Raw genomic sequence first — 22090 nt, forward strand, 5'->3', positions numbered from 1 at the left:
CTTTGTTATTTTATGGAACATTATAATTGAAGTACTTAACCTTCATATTTATATTATTTTACATTTTTATGAAAATAATTTTTATTGGAATACAAAATAGAGTCAATAGATTAGGTTATATTTTCACTACCCATTAGCTATTACAAGAACAATTATAAACATGTTTTACTTGTTTACAATATAAATATTATTTTGTTTTATAATTTCAAAATTTTTATTTATAATTTTTAGCGATTGAAGGTATATTATTTCTTGGCCTCATTTTATAATGTAATATACGTCTTAAGTATGTGTAAAAAATATAATAATGATTTTATGTATAAAGTAAAATAATTGAAACATACCCTTGGCATAATGTAATCGACATCTGAATTGTTATCTGGTTCTGCATTTTGTTGTGTTTTATCCACACGTAGCATACAACAAAACGTTATCTGCGAATCGAAAAATGCGCCGATTATGGCTACTAATGTGCTTATACTAGTAGTGTAGCGAGCTGTAAAACAAGTATATAATATCATAACCATTATTATATGTCAAACTAAACTAATAACTATATTAATAAGAGTTTACATAAGTAGGTAGTAGGTACACACACACAGACATCTTTTTTATAAAAATTAATCTAAGTAATCTAGTTATAATAATTACAATGTCATAAGTTATAAAAAATATAGATGCATTATCATTTCATAAGTAGTGGTTATATGAATAATATGAGGAATAAATATATAATAATATATAAGTAAGTAGGTAATCAGTATTGTCTTCGTAAGTTTTAATAATAATTATCTATCAGTAATAATACTATTTAACTATTTTTATGTTGTAATTATAAGCAAAGGGTTTTTATTTATTATACTAACATATGTTAGGTATGAAATTGATGATTTATTAATATAAAACACAGCTTATACCAGCCACATCTAGCCTAATCATTTGACATTGTTAATCACAATATTCTGTTACAAAAATCAAAATAATTAGGTTTACGCGATAATGTTTTAAAGTTTTTCTCTTCATACTTAAATAATAGGAAACAACGAATTAAAATTAATGAATATATAAGATCTCAGAGTTAAATAAGGAAGAGACATAGTCCTAAAAATTGTATGTACAACTAAATGGTATTTATTTATTTCCGTTAAAAACTAGAACATTTTTCTTGCAAATTATATTGTCTTGCTATGTTTGAGTTAGGTTTTAGGATTTAAAACTAATAATAATAAAAACAAATTGTTAAAATAGTCTATTCCTTAATTAATAAAAAACATAAATTGTTCGCTCTTTAATGGAATGTACGTTACCAACTGAAACTTATCTGTAAATTTATAATGTTCAATGTAGGTATACAATTAAATAATAAATTGCTTTTGAGAATCATTAACCATATATTATATTTTAAAATATTTAGGAATTAAAATCAGTAGTTTATATGTATAACTAGATGGAAACAGTGGCGTAATGATGATGGAGGGTTAACCCCCCAAGTAAAACATGTTTAATGATTTCTTTTATGGAATATTTTTTTACATATATAATATATATATATGTAAATGGCAACCCCCCATATAAACGAATTCTGCGTACGCCTATGGATAGAAAACTAAAATCAATATATTAGTAAAATAAAAATTAAGGAAAATTATACAAATTAAGATATTTAAATCATAAGTTCTAGTATTAACCATCTGTTAAAGGTACCTTAGAATAAGTGGAATAATTTTTCTCTTGTGGTAAAATAGGTAGGGTTGCTGCATTCGATAATGTATGTTTTAATTATATCAAAATCTAATCTGATGTTTATTATAAAGAGAAGAGGTAATCGACGAACAATTTATATTAAAGTGTTATCAATAAAAAATTATACATTGGTTATTATGATCTCCTGACAAATTAATAATATACCATCATAATAATGTAAACCAGTTAGTTCCATTAAGAACTTTTATTATTAATTTTTAATATTTCTATGTAATTTTGTATATATAGATATGGTAAAATTATTCAATACTTTAGTGTAATTAATGGATTTTCATTGAATCATGTATCAAATGGTTATGTTGTGTAATGTAACTTCAAATTTCTGGACACGAGTTTTCTCAGTGGGTCCAATATTCATGTATTTATATTTTCTATACACATATATATAATATATTGCATACTATATGAAAATGAACTAAATCAATATCATATACTATAAATTATATTTATATATATATATATAGATAATGATATATAGTTTAAAACAACAATAATATAATTACCATATAGAACTAAAGTTTCCAAGCCTTCTTTCGACATGATATGTTTAACCGATTCAGGTGTTAGGTATCTCCATTCTCCGATTTCCAATATTATTAAATTTACTATGTTCATAATCAGGATAGACACAGTGAGGCATAACAGGCCTCGTTGTTTGGCTGTAGTCCAATCACCTACACACGAGAAAACTGCTCCTCCTACTCCAAAGAACACGTTCTACGAAAGAAAATAAATTAATATAATGATTTGTTTCATTTATTTATTTAGAACATAATATGTTGAGGTGTTAATGAATGAAAAAAATCTAGGTATGTTGCAAAGTTGAACAATAAAAACTATAAAGCTGAATTGATTAATATTTTATTTAATATAATTTATTACTTTATAAATCCTAAGCGGGACGATAGATGTATTGGTTTTACAATATTAAGTTCTTACTTTTTAACAGGGTTAAAAGCAAAAAAAAAAAAAATTAATTAATTATAGAATAACTGGAATAATTACGAAACAGTAGTACCTATTCGACAAAATTGATTTTGTTTTTTTGGTGAAATTCAAAAAAGAATATCTAAAATATATATATACTTGAAATTTTCATCAACTGTTTATTTTATTATAATACATATATGATACAGTTTTCAAAATATTTTGTTTTTTTCTAAACTATTTTTAGACATTTTAAATTTTCTACTTTTTATCGATTTATGTTAATGATATTTTTGTTGTTTTTTTTAGTCAAGCTGGAAAATTTAAAACAAAGCTTTTTATAAGTTGTTTTGCAGCAATTAAAAAATGTTGATTATATTTTAGTAATCAATTTTTTTTGTTTTTTATTTTGTTAAACTTTGTAGTTCAAATTTTTATAAAGTCAGAAACAATTTTTTTCTTTGACGGTATTAGTTATTTGGTTGTTCTTGCAATTTTTTTACCATTACGTACATTATTATATTATTATTTTTTTTACAAACAATGACATTTTTAGAGAATTTAGTTTTATTTTAAGCTATTTGTATTGTATATAGATACTATTACTACTATATAGTTATTACTTATATATGTTAATATGAATATTATAAAATATATTGTAAATTTAACACGACCATTACAACAGTGACCAGTCTCAATGACGATGTACATGTACACTCGAAAACTATATACCTACTAAATAGTGGAGTAACATCTCTGTTTTTTTTTTTTTTTTTATTAATTTGTATTATTACAAATAACTTTGTCATCTTTTTCATACATTTCTCACTTATTATAAAAATGATGTTATTATTTACCCAAGACCCTGTCCATATGTTTGATCCTATTCTGAGAACAGGAACTGTGAAAAGGAAAAATATGCCTGCTACTATTTGGACAGCGCCAACGCTTATATACAGCACACTCCACAGCAGGTGTATGGCGGTGCATGCTTGAATCCAGCTTAAGCACATCAAGTCATCTATATGATTTTACTTTTTCACGACTTCGCACCCGTATTGTTTGATGTGATTCCTAAAAATTAAAAATAGCAATTTAGTTATATTTTTGAGTTCAATGTTTATTTATGCAATGACTGTATCTAAATTATAAATTTTAATAAATATAAAAATTGGACACTTAGATAATGCATACCTAACATTATACTGTATATTGTACATGTACAAGTACATTAAAAATGAATACCTAAAAATTAAATAAATAACAACATGAATGTTATATTTTATATAAATATAATTAAGAAATGGATATTTATTTAAATGATTTTATAGAATTTTATAATAATGGTAAATTAATGTTTTTAGTTATAATATTTTTCAAATTGTGATTTATTGGTTCTAAGCATTATTATGTAGTGATTTGAAGCAACCAATGTTGAAGGTTAATGATAATAATATAAATAGGTCCTGACATTGAGACATTTTTTTATCATATTCTAATTTGTTGGTATTCATTCAACAATACACTTTTCGTCACGGTTACAAACACAAATTTGTTTCCGGTAATGTTTTTCCTTCAAAAAAAATTATTGTTTTTGATATGAAAATATTGTTATTTATATTATTGAGATGTTAAGTACATATGTTTTTCAGTTACAAGTTACCTCGTAATCCGAAGAACTATATAACCATAGTAGCTGTTCCATGACGAACATAATGTCATAATATACATATATGTTTGATTTTAGAGTTCTGTGAATGCCTTCATATATATGTATAGATTAAAAACAGTCAATTAAAAAAAAAAATAGTATTCCAAATCCTTCTTTATCTAATGTAACAATATAAAATACGTTTAAAAATATAAATACAATTTAGTATTTGTATTTTTAATATTTTAATACACATTTTAAATTTGTTATAAAATAAAAATTAATTATTAAAAATAGCAATGTTAAATTACTCGACCTTTATTTGATAAAATGTAATAGGCAATCAATGTTACGTATTACACTTTGAAGTTTAGAGACCTGAACAAATTCGTTGTACCTTTTTTATTTATTGAGGGTGTGGGCTATTTACTTACAACTATTGCATATTTTATAATCAGTTATTGTTAATCATAACATTTAATTTATAGGTCAATGAATATAATCGTATGTTTATATCTAATAAACATTAGAGTATAGTAATAAAATAAATATAACGTTTGCAACCTCTTTAAAAGATTAAAATGTTTGTCTTTTTTACTAAATTCAAAACTAATTTATAACGAAGCTATACGATTACAATTTTTTGATATGTTTATAATATGATATTTGTCGGTTTCGATATTAAATATAAAGTATTTATTACCAGATATCTATACATAGTTTCTAAGTGTGTGCAAAAACAGTTTTGTTGACCAGTATCTAAGTGTCCTTAGTGTAGTATTTATTTAATAAAAATATTTATGTATAATATTTTATAGTATATTATATTATATTTTATTAGTATTATGATATAATAAATTATATATTTTTCATATAAATTTCGAGGTAATTTATGTTATTTATTTAATAAATTATTATATATATATTTATTTTATTTATATAAAATATTTTTGATAAATATAAATGTAATATAATTTTTAAATTAAATTTCATTATTATTGTCACAAGACAGATAATCAAAAATAAAATGCAGAATTAATTAAAATAATATTAAAATATATAAGATATTTACATAATTATATCATACTCGATCTAAATAATAAAAATAAGTGAAATAAGTATTTTATAAATGTATAAGTATATTGTATAATAAACATTACGGGAGTATATAAAATAGGTAGGTATTAATAAGCGATCATTAAGTAAATTTAATATATTGCTATACATACCTATTAAATAGTATGTAAATTTGCTTTTGATGATTTAAATTCGAATTTCTTAAAATTCATACATATAACATTAAGAAATTTTGTATCAAAATAAAACTTCAGTACTTAATATATACATTAGTATCTATATTAATCAAATTAACAAAAACTAAATCTGTTTACAAAATAATATAATACAATATTATATTTATTTTTTAAATAGTTTATAGATTTAATATATATAACTTTATATTTTTTTAATTTAAAACTAATGATGTACTTTAAAATTAATTAAGTTATAAATTATTTGCGTTTTGATTTGCTTATTTCTAATTAAAAATAATATTAGTTCACGGCAAAGTCCTGCACATAATTAACTGAACTATTAAATTATATTTAATTTACATACCTATAGTTGCAATGTTAGGGTCTTGAAAAGTCTTGATTATGCACTGAGTACAATTGTTTTTATCAATTCATAATATTTTTTTTATTTGACTTCAAGATTAGATAAAACGACTAAGAGGGCAGAGACTATTATTGTAGATTATGGGAAAATAATTGTAACAACTAATAATAAAATGCACTTCATAGGGTAATAATTATATGCATTACATTAAGTTATCAGTTAATGTGGGTATTCTTTTGTTTCTCAACCTTTACTATCTTTATTTTGGTATAAAAATTATTATATAATTGTTATTTTATTTTAGATTCTGAGCGGATTTTATTGTTCTAATTGTTACTAGGTAGTAGGTACTAAGCCTATAATATTGTGCATTATTATACACTTTATCATATAAAAAAATATCAAACATTTTAAATTATAATACTCTTTGTCAAATTATAACTTGGAATATTAAAATTGAACCAGGGTATAGAATTATAATTACTTGAATAATAAATAAAAATTACCATGATACGAAATTATACATAATACAATTTATTACACTATTTACTATATATTAATTTCACTAGTTTATAAAAAATAAAGACAAGATGGTGATATTGAATAATATTATTGTACTGCATTTTTAGAATAGATTACAAAATCATTAGTTAATGATTAGAATTTTAAAATATAGTCAATGGATTAAATGATGTAGATATTAAATCAAATCAAACAACAATATCGCTTTGTTATTTTAATTCATAAACAATTGAAGGTATCTTTTTTTTTTATTATTATGATTTTAATATTTAACATTTTAATTAGAAAATTAGGAGAATGTAGTAAACAATTGAATTCTTAAAGTTGCATATTTGAATAAATAATTAAATACTTATATAATAAAATATATAAAAATATGTATTTAAATTACCACGGATCAATTTGTTATTTTATATTCATGAAATTTGATAAAATTATATAATTTAAAATTGAAATATTGTGTTCAAAATATAAAAAAAAAACACATTATAGATAAAAATAATATATGATACTTAGTAGTTTTATGTAAGATAATAAGATAATAAGATACACTTAAGTTATTTAATTATATTTATACACATTAATAATATTCTTGATATTATCATTTATACAATTGAGTTTTTCTATACTCGTAATATTTAAAAAATCGTATATTATTTTACACCAATTATACAATAAATAATTTACAAAATAATTTAACATTATATCTTTTATTTATTTTTTTGTTAACACATTTTATAATTTATTTTAAAAAGAAATCAGATATGTTAACGCTAATATGTTATAAATTATAACTTATAATGATTATTCTTTTAATAGATTTTAACAATTTTTGATTTCAGTATAATAATAACTCGTATACACCTAATTCAATTCATTATTTATTAATCTTTTGTTAGTAACAAATGTTAAGTCTTATTAATCATTTTAATTGATTATACTTTCATATGAAAATAAGAGAATTTAAAAAATAATATATTATACACCGCGATGTCCTATAAGTTTTAAATGAGTAGAGTATAAATGTATTGTTAATGCAAATACTAATTAACCATATAATAATACAAAATAGAATATATTGTTTTGTTATAAAACAATATTATTAAATACAAGTTTTAAATAAATGTACACAACCTTCGTTTCCAGTTTTTTTGTACATATGAAATAATAAATAAATTCATAAATTCAAAAAAATACTATTAGGTATCCACATAGTTAATAGAATATTTCTATTAGTACGAAATTAACTTTATGTTTATACGTAGTATTTAATTATTGTCGTTTATGTCATTTATAACATGCGGATACGCTCGAGTATAATAACTACGTTATAGGACGTTAACCGGATGAAAATTATGTTGCTGTTAACTTATTAACCAATTAAAAGAATATATATATATAAATATATTGTATTACTGCACGATCCATTGGAATGGGAGCAATATGGCAGGGGTCTTTTGAAACGAATTCGCACACCATTTACTGAAATAATAGACTTAATAATAATATACGGTGCTACTATATAATAATATACCTATGAGAAATTAGGGTCTGAATATATCATCTGTCAAAAATAGAAATCGCACACACGCTGCTCAATATTTATTAATAATAAAATCTATTATAACATTAAATTAACTTTTGAGTTAAATTGAATGAATAAGTTCGAACACAGGTAGGTACTGTTGACGTAACTTAAGAATTTTATGTTGCATAATTGGAGAACATTTTAAATTAATATGACAGTATATATGGATAGTTATAGAAGTTATACACATATTAAAAATATATTAACTCATCATGTTATGTTTATTATTGTAACATATATCATTTTGTTATATAGGGTACTTTTAGATTCAGATCGAAGCGATGAATGCATAGGTTTTACAATAATCACGTAAGTATATTAGTTTTTAATATTTTTCATTTTTATGTGTGTTTTAATGTCTACCTATTTCTTTGATTATCAACATTTAGTCTGGTTTGTGGTAGAAATTTGATCTTGTTGATACGTAAGGAGATTAAAAGTAAAAACTTCTGAGGAACCACATTTCAAAATTATCTAAGATGATTAAAATTTAACATAACAATTGCAAATTATCTTAAACAGACTAGCCACTATAGTTGTCATCCAACAAAGAGGGTTTTTTTTTATTTGTAAGGACTATATTTTCAAAAACTTGTACTTTTTATTCAGTTTAATAAATATTCTGTGACACCACAAACTTTTTTTTTGTTCAGATGAGATTCAAATTTTTTTTATAATAAGTTTTGGAAACAGATGATTTTTTGAAAATGTAGATGTGTTTCAATTATGCAAGTAGGATAATAAATAATACGAAGTATTAAAATTTATATATATATATATATATATATTAACAGTAGTTTAGTCTTTAAAATGGTTTTAGATTAATATTAATTTAAGTTATTGTTGTTCTTCTTTCTTTCAATTTTCAAATATTATTATAAATATATTTATCCTATTATTCTTATAGAATATAATTTTACTTTATTATTAGTATATGTAAAGTTAAATAATATAAAAACAACTCATATGTATCCTTGATATTTTGATATTTCGATGACAACATTACAAAAAAAGTAGTTTGATATCGCTACAGCTCACAGGCGTACAGAACATTCTTTAAATTGTGTGAACAATGTAAGTATTTGACCATAAATAAGGTTATAAAAAGTATTTTCAAAAATTATAATTCGAATTATTAAATGAAAAAAAAATGAGTGTGAGCATGCTTAGCGAATCACTGTGTAAATTGATTATTTATTAAATAGATATTTTTTGCATGTTAGAATATTTTACAGATGCTAAAGATGCAGAATATGTGATCAACTATAAATGTATAACTAATTACCAATTGCAATAACTGCAGAAGAATTTTGGCAAAATATTTTCTTTTAAATTTGTTTACCCATAATTTTTTAGTTTAATCGAACTTTTTCGAAAATAACTTAATAATATAAATGATAGATAATAGACAAATACCAGATCCAGATTCTAAGATATATAAGAATAAAGAATAAGAAGTAAAAGAAGCGTCTATTAAGTATTTTCTGTATTCTGCCAATAAATTATTCTTTTAACTTATCACTAAAAAATTGGGTAAAACTTTAGCTATACCTTTAATATAAGTTACCTATAACTTTAGTATATTATTTTTTATGTTTATAAATTCAAAAAAAAACAATTATTCTAGTGGAATTTTATCATATAAGATTAATATTCTATTATACAATGACAAATCATAAACGTATTTGAATTTTAGTTCTTCAAAATTAAAAATTAAACCCAAATTAATATTACCTATTTATTATTCATATAATCTATTTTGTCCAACTATTATGTATATTAGGGTATATTATATTATGTGGTAAATCAATTTGAACTTTAATACCATGTTATTTAAGCAACTAGGTGGGAGATATAAAAAGTAAAAACTTTAGAAAATAAATAATAATATTAGTGAAATATGGGATTATTTTTGACAAAATCAATTTTTTTTTTGTTGTAATTCTGAAATCTATCGAAATTGTACAGACATATACGATATATGCGATATTCAAATGATATCAGCTCTTTTATGGCAGTCATAGGTATTTCAAATTGTGTATTTTTAAATTTTTTTTTCGATTTATGATAATACAATTTTGTTTGTATGATCTCGAGAACTTGGACATTCAATACGATATTCATTATAATAAGTTGTTCTTACAGAACCTAATTAAAAAATATAAAAAATATATACTCACTATTTTTTAAACTTTAAAGTTTATCATATTGTATTGTATAAAAAATACAAAGTATATGGAAATATTTGGTAGGTTAGGTATTATAATTAGAAAAATATATCAATAAATTACTATTTGTACTCTGATCTCATTTATCATTCTATTCTCATTGAATTTCCTACTCGCGAATACCGGAATGCTAAATAGGTACAAAATGTTTTCTTGGAAAACTTACTATTTATCGTCGTTTAATCAAATAAAATATACCTAATCTATATGGCTATATTACAAGTTATTTACAGAGTGCCTTACAAAGATTTTTTGATTACAAATTTTTATGTACTGAAATGTACTTATATTGTCCTATGATTTTAAATTAATAAATCCATGAACAATCATCCTGTATAGTGTACAGTATAACATATAAACACAATTTATTATGCACAAATACATGAATTGAATTGTTTTTTTTTTAAACCAACTATTAATTAACATAATTTATGAATATGGTAATAAATATCATATTTATGACGTATGTATTCTGAGTGGTAAAAATAGCTATTAAACAACTTGCATTGTTACCCTAAATTATATTTAGAATTTGTATATATTACTCGAATATGAAAAATAATACACTTTCGTTAGAATGTCAAAAATGTGGTAGACTTCATCAAAAGTTAACAGATTCAATTTTATTATACAATAAAATTAATAAAGTATAAATTAAAATTTGATTTAAATGCTTATTATACTTTAAATATTTACATAATATTAAAAGAGAAAAAAATTAATTAATAAATATTTATCGTTAAGACAACATCTGACCTCACATTTATTAGTCAAAATAGATATGACAAAAATAATTTAAAAATCAGTGTACAATAAATGTATTTTAATAACTTATTGAGGATTTATATATGTTCTGTATTATCTTAATATTAGTCTGAAAATGAGTAACATTAAATTAATTGTTTATATTTTTAACAAGCCACGAAGTTGGGTACTATTATTTTGTGTAATAACGTTTTGTAATATTTCAAACTTCCTATAATTTTTTTAATGATTATCCTATCAAAGAATATACACTAGACAAGACACACTATAATCATTTTGTTTTATTGAAGTTGTATTAGTTGATAATTAAACTTTTAACGATATTTAATTTCACTCAAAACCTAAAAATCATACTAAATATCTGCCTGATCATAAGCGCAATTATAAGGAAGCTTGGGGGGGTGCTAAGTCCCCTCAAAATAAATTATAGCCCCTAAAATGGTTTGTATATATATATCCCCTTCTACCTTTATATATCTCAGGGAGCATACACACAAATTATAATAAATTTAAAATTCAAATTGCGCCTATGTGCCTGATCTTCATTAAAATTATACTCAAAATTGTTTACTATTTATCTGTAATTTATAAACTTAATAAAAGTATTTTTTCATAATATTTTGACCCTGTCTAAAATCTACCTAATTGTGAATGTTTACATAAATATTATAAATGTTTATAAATGTTACAAGTAAGCTTTTGTTAGTTTTTTCTTAAGTTTTTCTATTTGTATAAAGTAATTGAAATTAATTCGATCTTAATTTTTAAAATTAGAACCACAAACACTTTTTGAATTTTTCAGAAAAAAAAATATTTTTTTAGTTCTTACAAATAGGATTATTATACTAGAAGTCTAAAGGACTAGAAGAAAATAATTTTAATAATTTGTAGTTATTTTATTAAAACCAGCTATAGTATAATTTTTAAAGGTTTTTAATAATTGTGTCAAAAATATATTATAGATATTAAAATGTAAATAATTATTTATATATTGTGTAATATATGTATATATATTATCTTTTTATTATTACCTAAATATATATATATAGGTAATAATAAAAAGATTTATACTTTTGTAATTCTTGTACCTATTGAGTTAATTACTTCAACATATACAAAGCAATTAAATACTATTATGTAATTAAACGAAAACCTAAAAAAAACTTTAAAATATTATGATGTTATTATTTATAAGTTATAGCTAGCAATTTGTAATAATTATTTTAATTTAAGGAAAAAAAATGGTTGAAATTTAATTTATAATTTTTTCTATCCACATAATATTATCTTTATTCTTTTGCTTTTTCAATGCACACATTACACGGCCGTCGCCCACACACATATATATATATTTAGAATTATATTCTGATCACTAAATATTTATATTATGAGAAGTTTAGAAAAAGTAAAACATGCGTATAGGACATAGGTGTATACTGTAATATAATGTTACCTATGAAATTTGTAATTTGTAAACATATGACAATTATTATGAACCACAAAAATAGTGATAGTATACAAAAATTATATATTGCGTGATTATTTAACATATGATATCAGTGCTAAGCACGTTGTATCTTTATATTGTTTCTTTTTATACAATACGGCGAACGTGAAGAAGTATAAATTATATCACTCCGTTTCGTTAATTTCAATATATTCTTTTTGGACAATTCATGCGTTACGAATGAACACTTTATGTATAACAAAAACAATTGGTAAGGCATATGTTAATTTGTCATGTACGAAATATGTCCTTCTACGTAATTCAACACTATGTACGAGTTATTCTATGTACACTGCATACGTCAAACATACTTTTAGCATTTGTCTTATGTATATATGTAATATGTTAACTTACTCTATTAACGATAATGAAAAACAATAATGTTCACCCGAAGTATATGGTTATCGGGCTTTGTAAAGGAATATATTATAATTATTGTGGACTATGGTTTATTGGTATAAATAAACACTGGGTTGAATAATTAAACATTAAAGTTTAAATAATGAGGTTTATTTTTTTTATTGTTTTTGGTTATCCATTATTTAGTATTATCAAACATCCAAATCGGTCCGTTTACTCGTTGTGTCTAAACACTCTAAACAAGGAAACTTCAATGCTATTGTCTGTTTGTATATATTTAGCACTCGTTGTATTATAGAGAGTTATAGATAGTGAACATTGCATGATGTTACAGTTTATAGTATAATAAATATTTATTTGATGTATATACCTAAAGGGTGATGAGTGATGAATCATCACTGATGACTATTGGCTACTATAAATGTTAATATAAATAAATTCGTTATACTATTTCGAATTTTTAATATAATACAAGTAGATAGTAATATTTATTATTATGTTTTCATAATTTAAATAAAAAAATCAGACATGATACAAAGTTTGAGTATATTTGTATATGAGAATCGGCGACTTTTGTCTCACTTCTCTTCACCAGACTTCACACGAACTAGATAGCCATGATGTAATGTTAGGTTTTAAAATTTTTATAGTTCAAAATCAATAATAAACCATACCGAAAAATTATCACGAGTTTGAGAAGCATAATTAATAATAATTGTTATAATTAATTAATGAAGGTTAATTTTCTCGTAAAGAGTGAAATTTAAAAAAAACACATTTGTGTACCAAATATTTTCTTTGTTATTGATTTAATTTTTTAATTTTTATAATATGTTCATCATTTTTATATTGTATTTTATGATAAGTTAATGATTTTTAAATATAACCAGATGACAAACAATATCTAAAACTAGCAATTAATATTTTTATATTTATATTATAATACTGATTTGATATAGGTAGATATCAAACTTAACTTTAGTTTTCAATAATAATCTTTTTAGAGAGTATTAATAATTTGGTTTCTAATATAGGTTCAATATATTATATATTATGGTTATGTATAGTAGATGCCAGATTTGAAAAATTAAACTTTTGAAACACTAATTTTAGTTATGAATACAATAATTTATTAAATATCTTATTTTTATTCTTTTGTATTTAGTTAAAATCTAATATGTAGAATGTAAATTTTCCAAAATTACTGTTATTTGCATAGGCATAATTTGGACGGACAAGGCGGCAGTTGCTCTTCTAATATTTTATAGTGGGGGAAAAGATATCATTGTGCCTCATCATTTTCCTTGTTGTTTTAACCTCTAAATTCTAATTAATTTTATATTAAACATATATATATATTATTGTTTTAAGTATTATATTAAATTTGAATATTAATACATGTTATTATTTTTTATGCATTACTTAGTAATTAAAGTATACTTATATTGTATACATTTGTACTTAAATGTATCCATATTATAGTATGGATAGTATTAGTTATTAACTTGATATATTTTGAATAGTTTTAAAATTCTAAAAAACTTCAAGAACTGCTGAATAGTGTTTACAATATTTCTCATGTATTAATTTAAATATTGGTAAATTATTTGAGTTGTAGACAGGCGTTACCTACTCCCTCTCTATATTTTTAGATACAAATGATACGATAAGTAAAAATATATATTATATTTTGACCATCCAAAAATGTATTTACAGATATATATAATAATTGTTAATACTTTGATGGAATCGTGGTCCCCTCTTGATCCTTATAATAAATTATAATGATGTAGTAATTAGGTTTTTAATTTAATTTATTTATGCATTTTTTTGAGAAGACAGATTTATAATTTATATATATTTTATTATAATTTGACAACTTTTTAATTAATTTAAAACTAGCACAGGACTAAACATTTGAGATATATTGCCCCGAAAAACATAATTCGAATGATAAGTTTCAATATTATTTTATATTTTACACACTACATATAGGTATTTATGAATATGAATGTATAGTTATATGCCAATGTTTACGCCAAATGCCTATAAACGGGTCACATTATTGATTATCATTCTTAATTAATTACTTTAATATGTATAGAATGTACCTATACCGGCTATACCTTGTGAGTTGTGGTCACCAAATATGGAACATGAAATATGAAATATGGAAATATAGGCGGTTAGGCTGATACTTATTATTGCAACAATGCTACATCATACATATTTTAACGATACACAGATGTCTATAGGTACATATTAATAATTTTTCACACACACATATATATATGTAATATTAATACATTGTACAAAGTATCTTATTTGCTTATGTATCATGTATCTAACTGAATAATTTAGCTATTAATAATGTTAATACAAAAACAATATATTATAAGTATAATAAGTAATAACAATTTTTGAATAAAAGCGTATAAATTAGGATGTTATTTTACTGGTTTAAAATGTAATTATGTTAGACCTATTCTCATTATGCAGGCAATCCAAATATTTTTAAAATATATATTTGAAGGGAGTTTGAAACAGTATTACTAAAACTTATTTAATTTGAACGAATAGATAATGTCTTTGATATATTATGTAATAGATTGTAGCCACGTGGAAGAACTTTCTACCTTATTATGTCTAAAACTTTATTAGCATTCAATATTTATTGATTCATTGCGACAATTGTATGTGATGCGGATTGCGCAGTTCAAAATCAATATATACTCTTTAAGTTTGTTATACTTATGTAGGGGTTGGGCTATTCGCGTGAACATAATTTGGTGGTAATTTCTAGGAATGGCTGAGATTTTGAAATATCGAACAAGCAATCAATTACTATTTATAAACCATTAAATGTTATCAAATTAAGTAACTTAATAATGTATTCACATTTTTTATAAAAATATAAATACATAATTCTTAAAAAGAAAAAAAGGTAAATCGTAATTTTATTTTAAGAGTTTAATCTTTAAACGCATAATGATAAGCAAAATAGTAATCAATTAATTAAATTATGAAAACAGAAAATGAAAGATTTACGTATATTAACTAGAGAGTCTAAAATTTGAAATATTAATACAAAATATAAGTTAAAACGACACTAAATTATATAAATACGTATAGTCAATTAGTAAATTATAAAATTCATATGGGGTTTATCACAATAGTTAAACCCTATAGAATAGTAGTTATTTCATGGTTATAAAATGACATAGTGTATCATAAAAATTAAATACTTAAAAATGTAAGAGGCTAACCCAGTTCATAAATAATAGCTAAATTATAAATCATTGGAACGATTTACATCATTTACTTGATAAACTGATAAATATTTATTTCGTTATATATATTATAATACCTATAAATTATATTTTAGAATATCATATAAACTTCGAATTATAAAATATAAAGTAATCATGTACTTATTATAAATAAAAAAATAATAATAATTTGCAAAAATATAAGTTAAATTTTTTTTTTGTAGTCTAATGAATTTCCGGTAGTATAAGTTCTATATTGTAGGTACCTATACTTATGCAATATGCAAAACTGTTTTTACGAATTGCAATCATATAATATTATTATCAAAACTAAATTGTATTATATCAATAAACCACAACACAAATAATTTTACTTTTGTATTTAGGTACTGTATTATATATGTTGTACTGCTGTGGTATACATTATATAAATATTTTAATTTAATATCAATCAATTAGAGTTCAATAAATTGATAATTGTTATAACATGGAAATATGACTATAAGTATACCAACATTAAAAGTAATCATTATCATAATGTACGAATACATACATATATTTGCGTAGCCATAATTTGTAATTATAATGATATTATTGTATGTGATGTTAATAATTAATTATATAGTGTTTATATGACTATTGGAAAATATATATATATATTTCCTATTCAATATTTTATACTTAATAAATTATGATTTATAAACTTTCTGTTAAATAGTAATAAACAATAGTTATTACTTAGCAAAATAGGTTGTATGCAAATTAAATAACATAAATATCACTAGTGTATTGAAAATTATTCATAAGCAAATAACGCTTTATTTATTTTCATTTATAGTACAATCGATATTTCGTATTATCTATTATAAATTACTATTTTAAAGGGTTTTTAGATTAAATAATTTAACACATATTAAGTATTTTAGGTGATTTTTCAAAACTTGGTCGATAGTTAGGTACTAACTATTGAGTGTTATACTTACAACGTATCTATATACATTATGTAATAAAATTTGTAATTTAATAACTACCTGTCTACCTATATTTAATAATACGTTATAACATATAATATAAAAACATAATAAGTGATTATTTTTATTATAACCAAGATAGTAATAATATATAAGTATTTCTATATTGTTATTGATAGATTATTATTTGTGTATTATAATTTATAATATGTTTATGCGTGATAATAGATTATAATTTATTGATAATTTTACAACGATCACATAGTTTAAATGTTTAATAATAATTTGTAGGTACATGAATAGAATATTTAGTAGGTGTAAGACATAATATGTTATTTTATACCATAGGTATACTTGATATACCATTACTGAAAAAACATGGTATACTATTGTATACTTAAGTTGTTAAATTTTAAATTTGGAACGATCGTCTGCACAAAACATGGTTTGCTGAAAGGCTCGCTCGCTCGCATACACACACACACATCCACATACACATGCAATAATTGTTAGGAACATAAAAATCAATTTTATTTAAAGATAACAGATTAAATTTAAACACCTATTAAATATTATGTTTAATAGTTATGCATTTATTATCGAAAAGGATATTATATTATTATCTACTTTATGATGTACAGAGTGTTTATTTTTACAGTTACTAATTATCAGTATACTTTTGAGATATAAAAAAAATGTTGAATTATTTTTTAAAATTGGTAGTTGATACTTTGCGAAATAAATTAACAAAGTTATTGCACGTGGATAATCTACTGTTCAATTTTATTTGTATACCTACCTAATATTAATTTTCTTTTGGAGACAAATTTATTGATATTTTAAACAAAATATTTAGTTTAGTTTTTATTTATCGGTATATCATACATTTTAATGCGAAAATTTAATTTATTTTAGTTTAATCATTGTTTAGTGCATATAAATCTGGGCTCGCTTTATAAATATTTAAAGTTTATGTGGCCATGTGGGCATGCATGTGCATCAATGCAGTAGGTACTACACTCATAATTTTGCGAAGCCGTTCACCGCTTGCTTTGTCTAAGACTACGAATATAGGTGTTAAATATATAAAAAAGACTGAACAATCAGTAGTTGTATACATATAGAAATGTATGTCAAAATGATTAAAAAAAATAAGTTGCTAATATTGTATATTATTTAGGTATTTGCAAATATCAAAAAATAATATTCTAAAGAGTATTACCGTGGTTATATGATGGGTTAGAATACAACAATATCTGTAAAAATACAATTGATTTAAATTTGTAGTTTTTATACGATTTGATGTTCTACGTGGAGGAACCGTGCAAGTATACGGCTAGTAACTAGCTACTTTTCACGTGATGTTCATTGCGTTACAACATATAGTAATAATTAAATCATCTGATTTTGTTATTCGTTTATTTTAAATTTTTTTTTTTTAATTGTTATTTTTGTTGTAATTATATAAACGAATCAAGTATTTAATTTTAATTTATATAGAGCTCACTCATTATGAGTAATAATACTATAATAAATGTAATAAAACGGAAAGTCGAACCCATATCTGAGCGCGTACGAACTGTAGGAACGATTCTTGTATTGAAATACTATACGTGTAGTAGTAGTAACTATTGGGTATCGACTTTATAATAAATATAATTTATTTACATAATACTATAATTTATTTCAAATAGATTGTAGCTTAGTATAGCTTACAAGTAATGGAATTCGATTATCTATTATACACACCGAGCGCGAAACACCGATGAAAATTCAATATTGTGTGTCCGCGTATATTTATTTATAAAAATACAGGTCGTGTGATCAGTGGCGTAACAAAAAAAAATTGAGCCCTCGCAAAAATGAATAATTATATATATTAGTTTAAAAACATTAATCTGATATAGGTAAATTACTTATTTTAATTAAAATTGTGTTATGATATGATAAAAAATAACAATATTATTACTTAATGTATAAGTAACTAAATTTTACTGATTTATTTTATTTAAATTTCTGCGATTTTCTAGCATTTTTTCGGAGCAAATTCGTCTACTAACATGTTTGTATCTAAACTGTGCATAGATCAACACTAATTTAATTTGAAAAAAGCAACTATTCAATTTTTTATCACAGGAATTAAATTTACTTTAACCAAAGGCAAGTTACAGTGGGCGCACTCGCAACGCGGGGTCTGCGGGCCCTCAGTTACGCCAATGCGTGTGATAGTCCAATGGTTACAATTACGAATATAAACTTAAGTAAAAAGTATTAATAAAAACAATAATAGAAAAATTGAAGATATATTGTAGTATATGTAAATGTAATATATGTTTATAATGTTAAGGAGTTCTACTTTTACGTTGGAAATTCACATCACCTTTACAAGTGGGTGATTAAAAGAATGGTTTGTGGCGAATATTGGAACAAAAAAAAAAAAAAAATAATAATACTATTGAGTGGAAAAAATAAGGAGCTTAAAAAATAATTTAACGAAAGGTATATTATGGGGCGTCTATTTTACCTGAAAAGTGATTTATCAAAAATATCTTAATTTGTTTGAAATTTTTTATCGATTAGCGAAAACAATGTTTGGGTAGCAAGAACAGGATAACAATCATGTGACAATATAGTTATCACGTATTTAATTAATATTACATTAAAATCATTAAATACTCGCAGAAAAATATTAAAATTTACGCTGTACAAGTTTTAAATGATAATTCGTTTTGGAATTGGAAAAAACTAAAAGGGAGGAGGGGATATAAAAGTTTAAAAAATGTGAAAGAAGAGACTCTATATTCTCTCAATTCAAGTACTGATAATAACTACTGTTCAGGTAGTGGAGATGATTTGCAGGATCTCAGATTATTCTAAAACATATTTTTAAACATAGCGTAATACTGTATACAGGGTAACGAAAAGAGACTTAATCGGCGATACTAATTTACTATAGCGCAATCAATATGATAACATAATTAAACGGGTTGACTTTATTCACACTTATATTATATCATATTATTATATATTATAACTATAAGTTTTGCTGTATTGACCTTTGCTCGATCTGTTGCGCAGTGACCAGTCGGTCCGTCGTCGTCGTCGTCGTCGTCGTCGCCGTCCACGATCTCATCGGTCATGTACGGGTCGACACCGCGTCGTGATCCGTCGGAGGGATGGTGTGAGAGCGGAGGACGGGGTGCTGTACAAACGCGACAGTGTATCAATCGGCGACCGACTGCGAGATCCGCGTGCCCGCCGGACGGACGGCGGGATCGTCGGCTGTCGTCGAGCTTCCCGGGGACGGTGGCCGTCGGTTTGCGCCGCGACGGTGACAGCGCGAAACACGACCGCCGTGGTGCAACGAACGCGTATAGTATAAGTGCGTATTGCGACGCGCGCACACTGCTTGAGCACTGTATCGAGCTGACGGCGGCGGTTGCGTTGTGAGTCGAGCGACCGTTGCGGGCGGTGTGTGCGCGCGCGACAGTCGGCGCTGCGATTATAGCGAGTTAACGCCGGTACAGCAGCAGCAGCAGCAGCAGCAGGAGCAGCTGAGTTGTACGTACTCTCGAGCGCGCGTGTACGTATAATGCGTTGTGTACTCGTACGATGTGCGCGCGCTCGCGTGTGTTCAGGCGTTATTGGTCACGGTCGTAGCGCGCGCACCTCCGCGCACACACGTCAACTATACGGCGTGCGTGCGGCCGCCGTGTCATACCTATACTGCTATTATTGTTATATAATTCAACGATATAAAATATAATAATCATTATGAGTAGTTACTACCCGCCAACCCGACCTAGCCGAAGGGAATTGAGACTATTCTTGATGAATGTTTTTCTTATCACTCCCGTTCTAAAAAGGTCCCCGTCGAAAGGGTTTGTTGCACACCGTGTACTATACGAACAGAAACCAAAATAGGTAAAATTTGCCTGAATTAAATGTGTACGTTATACTAAAATGGCTATTTAATAATCTGCTAATAACTAGTGACCTAATCAGCCGTTCAAAATGCTCTTTGTTATTGCCATGTGGGTGCAAATTGTTGGAGTGCAAAAGATGTCTAACATCCTGGGCTATAGAAACCTATAAATATTGTGTAGTTATATGACAACTATTGTTCTGAAGTTCAAAATTTGAAAAAGTCATGTTTATACATTAGTTTATGTAAGTTATTTTTTTTATAAAATATTAATGTACTTAAAATATAATTAACAAATATTTTTACTATAATGATTACTTTGATGGTAAAACGAACGAAAAAATTTCGAAAATATTAAGTTACCAAATACATTATGGAGTTCTAACTTTTAATATTGTCTCAATTTTTCCATCCATATTGTTTTTGGCCAATCCATCTATAATCTCTTGATGTTATAATCGCAACATTTATTTTTAATTTTACGAATTCGACTTTTAGCTATAAGTATATTATGCTTTTCAAAAGCCTTTATTATACAAATTTAGCAGTAATATTAATTGTACTAACAGTTTTTTTATCGACAAGCTTTTAAAGTTTAAACGAGCATTTGCAGTACACTTAAAACATTTGTCTTGGGGCTTAAGCAGTTATGAGCACCCTCGATATATTTTATAGATGATTTGCGCCTATGGAGTTATTGCTTCAAGTCGTTAACGACACCTGAATATTGACTTTGGCGCCATTGACTACTAATATAATATGATACACCAACATTTCAAGTGCTGCAATTTTCTATTTTTTTCTTTTATCAATAGACAATAAATTTAAACGCATACGAAATGTGACATCTATATTATATAACTACTGTTATGTGCGTGTGTGTGCTGAGAAGAGTCGAGACTTACACGTCTACCGTGTTATTACTGTATATAATAACCGTGTGGCGCGTATATTATAGGTAGTGGTTGTCGCGTCGCGGATCGTGTACGCGCGCGC

At 24.4% G+C, this 22090-nt stretch overlaps 1 protein-coding gene across 2 annotated transcripts in view; it reads right to left on the reverse strand.

The window, feature by feature from the left end:
- Positions 1–20749, reverse strand: part of LOC113549075 — a 28199-nt gene extending 7450 nt beyond the window's left edge. The window contains exons 1-4 of one of the 2 annotated variants that reach the window (XM_026950229.1): positions 20226–20749; positions 3549–3765; positions 2268–2481; positions 345–496 (exon numbers count right to left, since the gene is read on the reverse strand). In XM_026950229.1, the coding sequence (XP_026806030.1) occupies positions 345–496; positions 2268–2481; positions 3549–3704 (522 nt within the window). In that variant the 5' untranslated portion in view covers positions 3705–3765; positions 20226–20749. Of the gene's footprint in view, positions 1–344; positions 497–2267; positions 2482–3548; positions 3766–20225 lie in introns of those variants that run through there. The other variant, XM_026950230.1, reaches the window with a different exon arrangement.
- Positions 20750–22090: the final 1341 nt, after the last annotated feature.

Source organism: Rhopalosiphum maidis, chromosome 1 (assembly GCF_003676215.2).
Source record: "Rhopalosiphum maidis isolate BTI-1 chromosome 1, ASM367621v3, whole genome shotgun sequence".
Taxonomy (NCBI): domain Eukaryota; kingdom Metazoa; phylum Arthropoda; class Insecta; order Hemiptera; family Aphididae; genus Rhopalosiphum; species Rhopalosiphum maidis.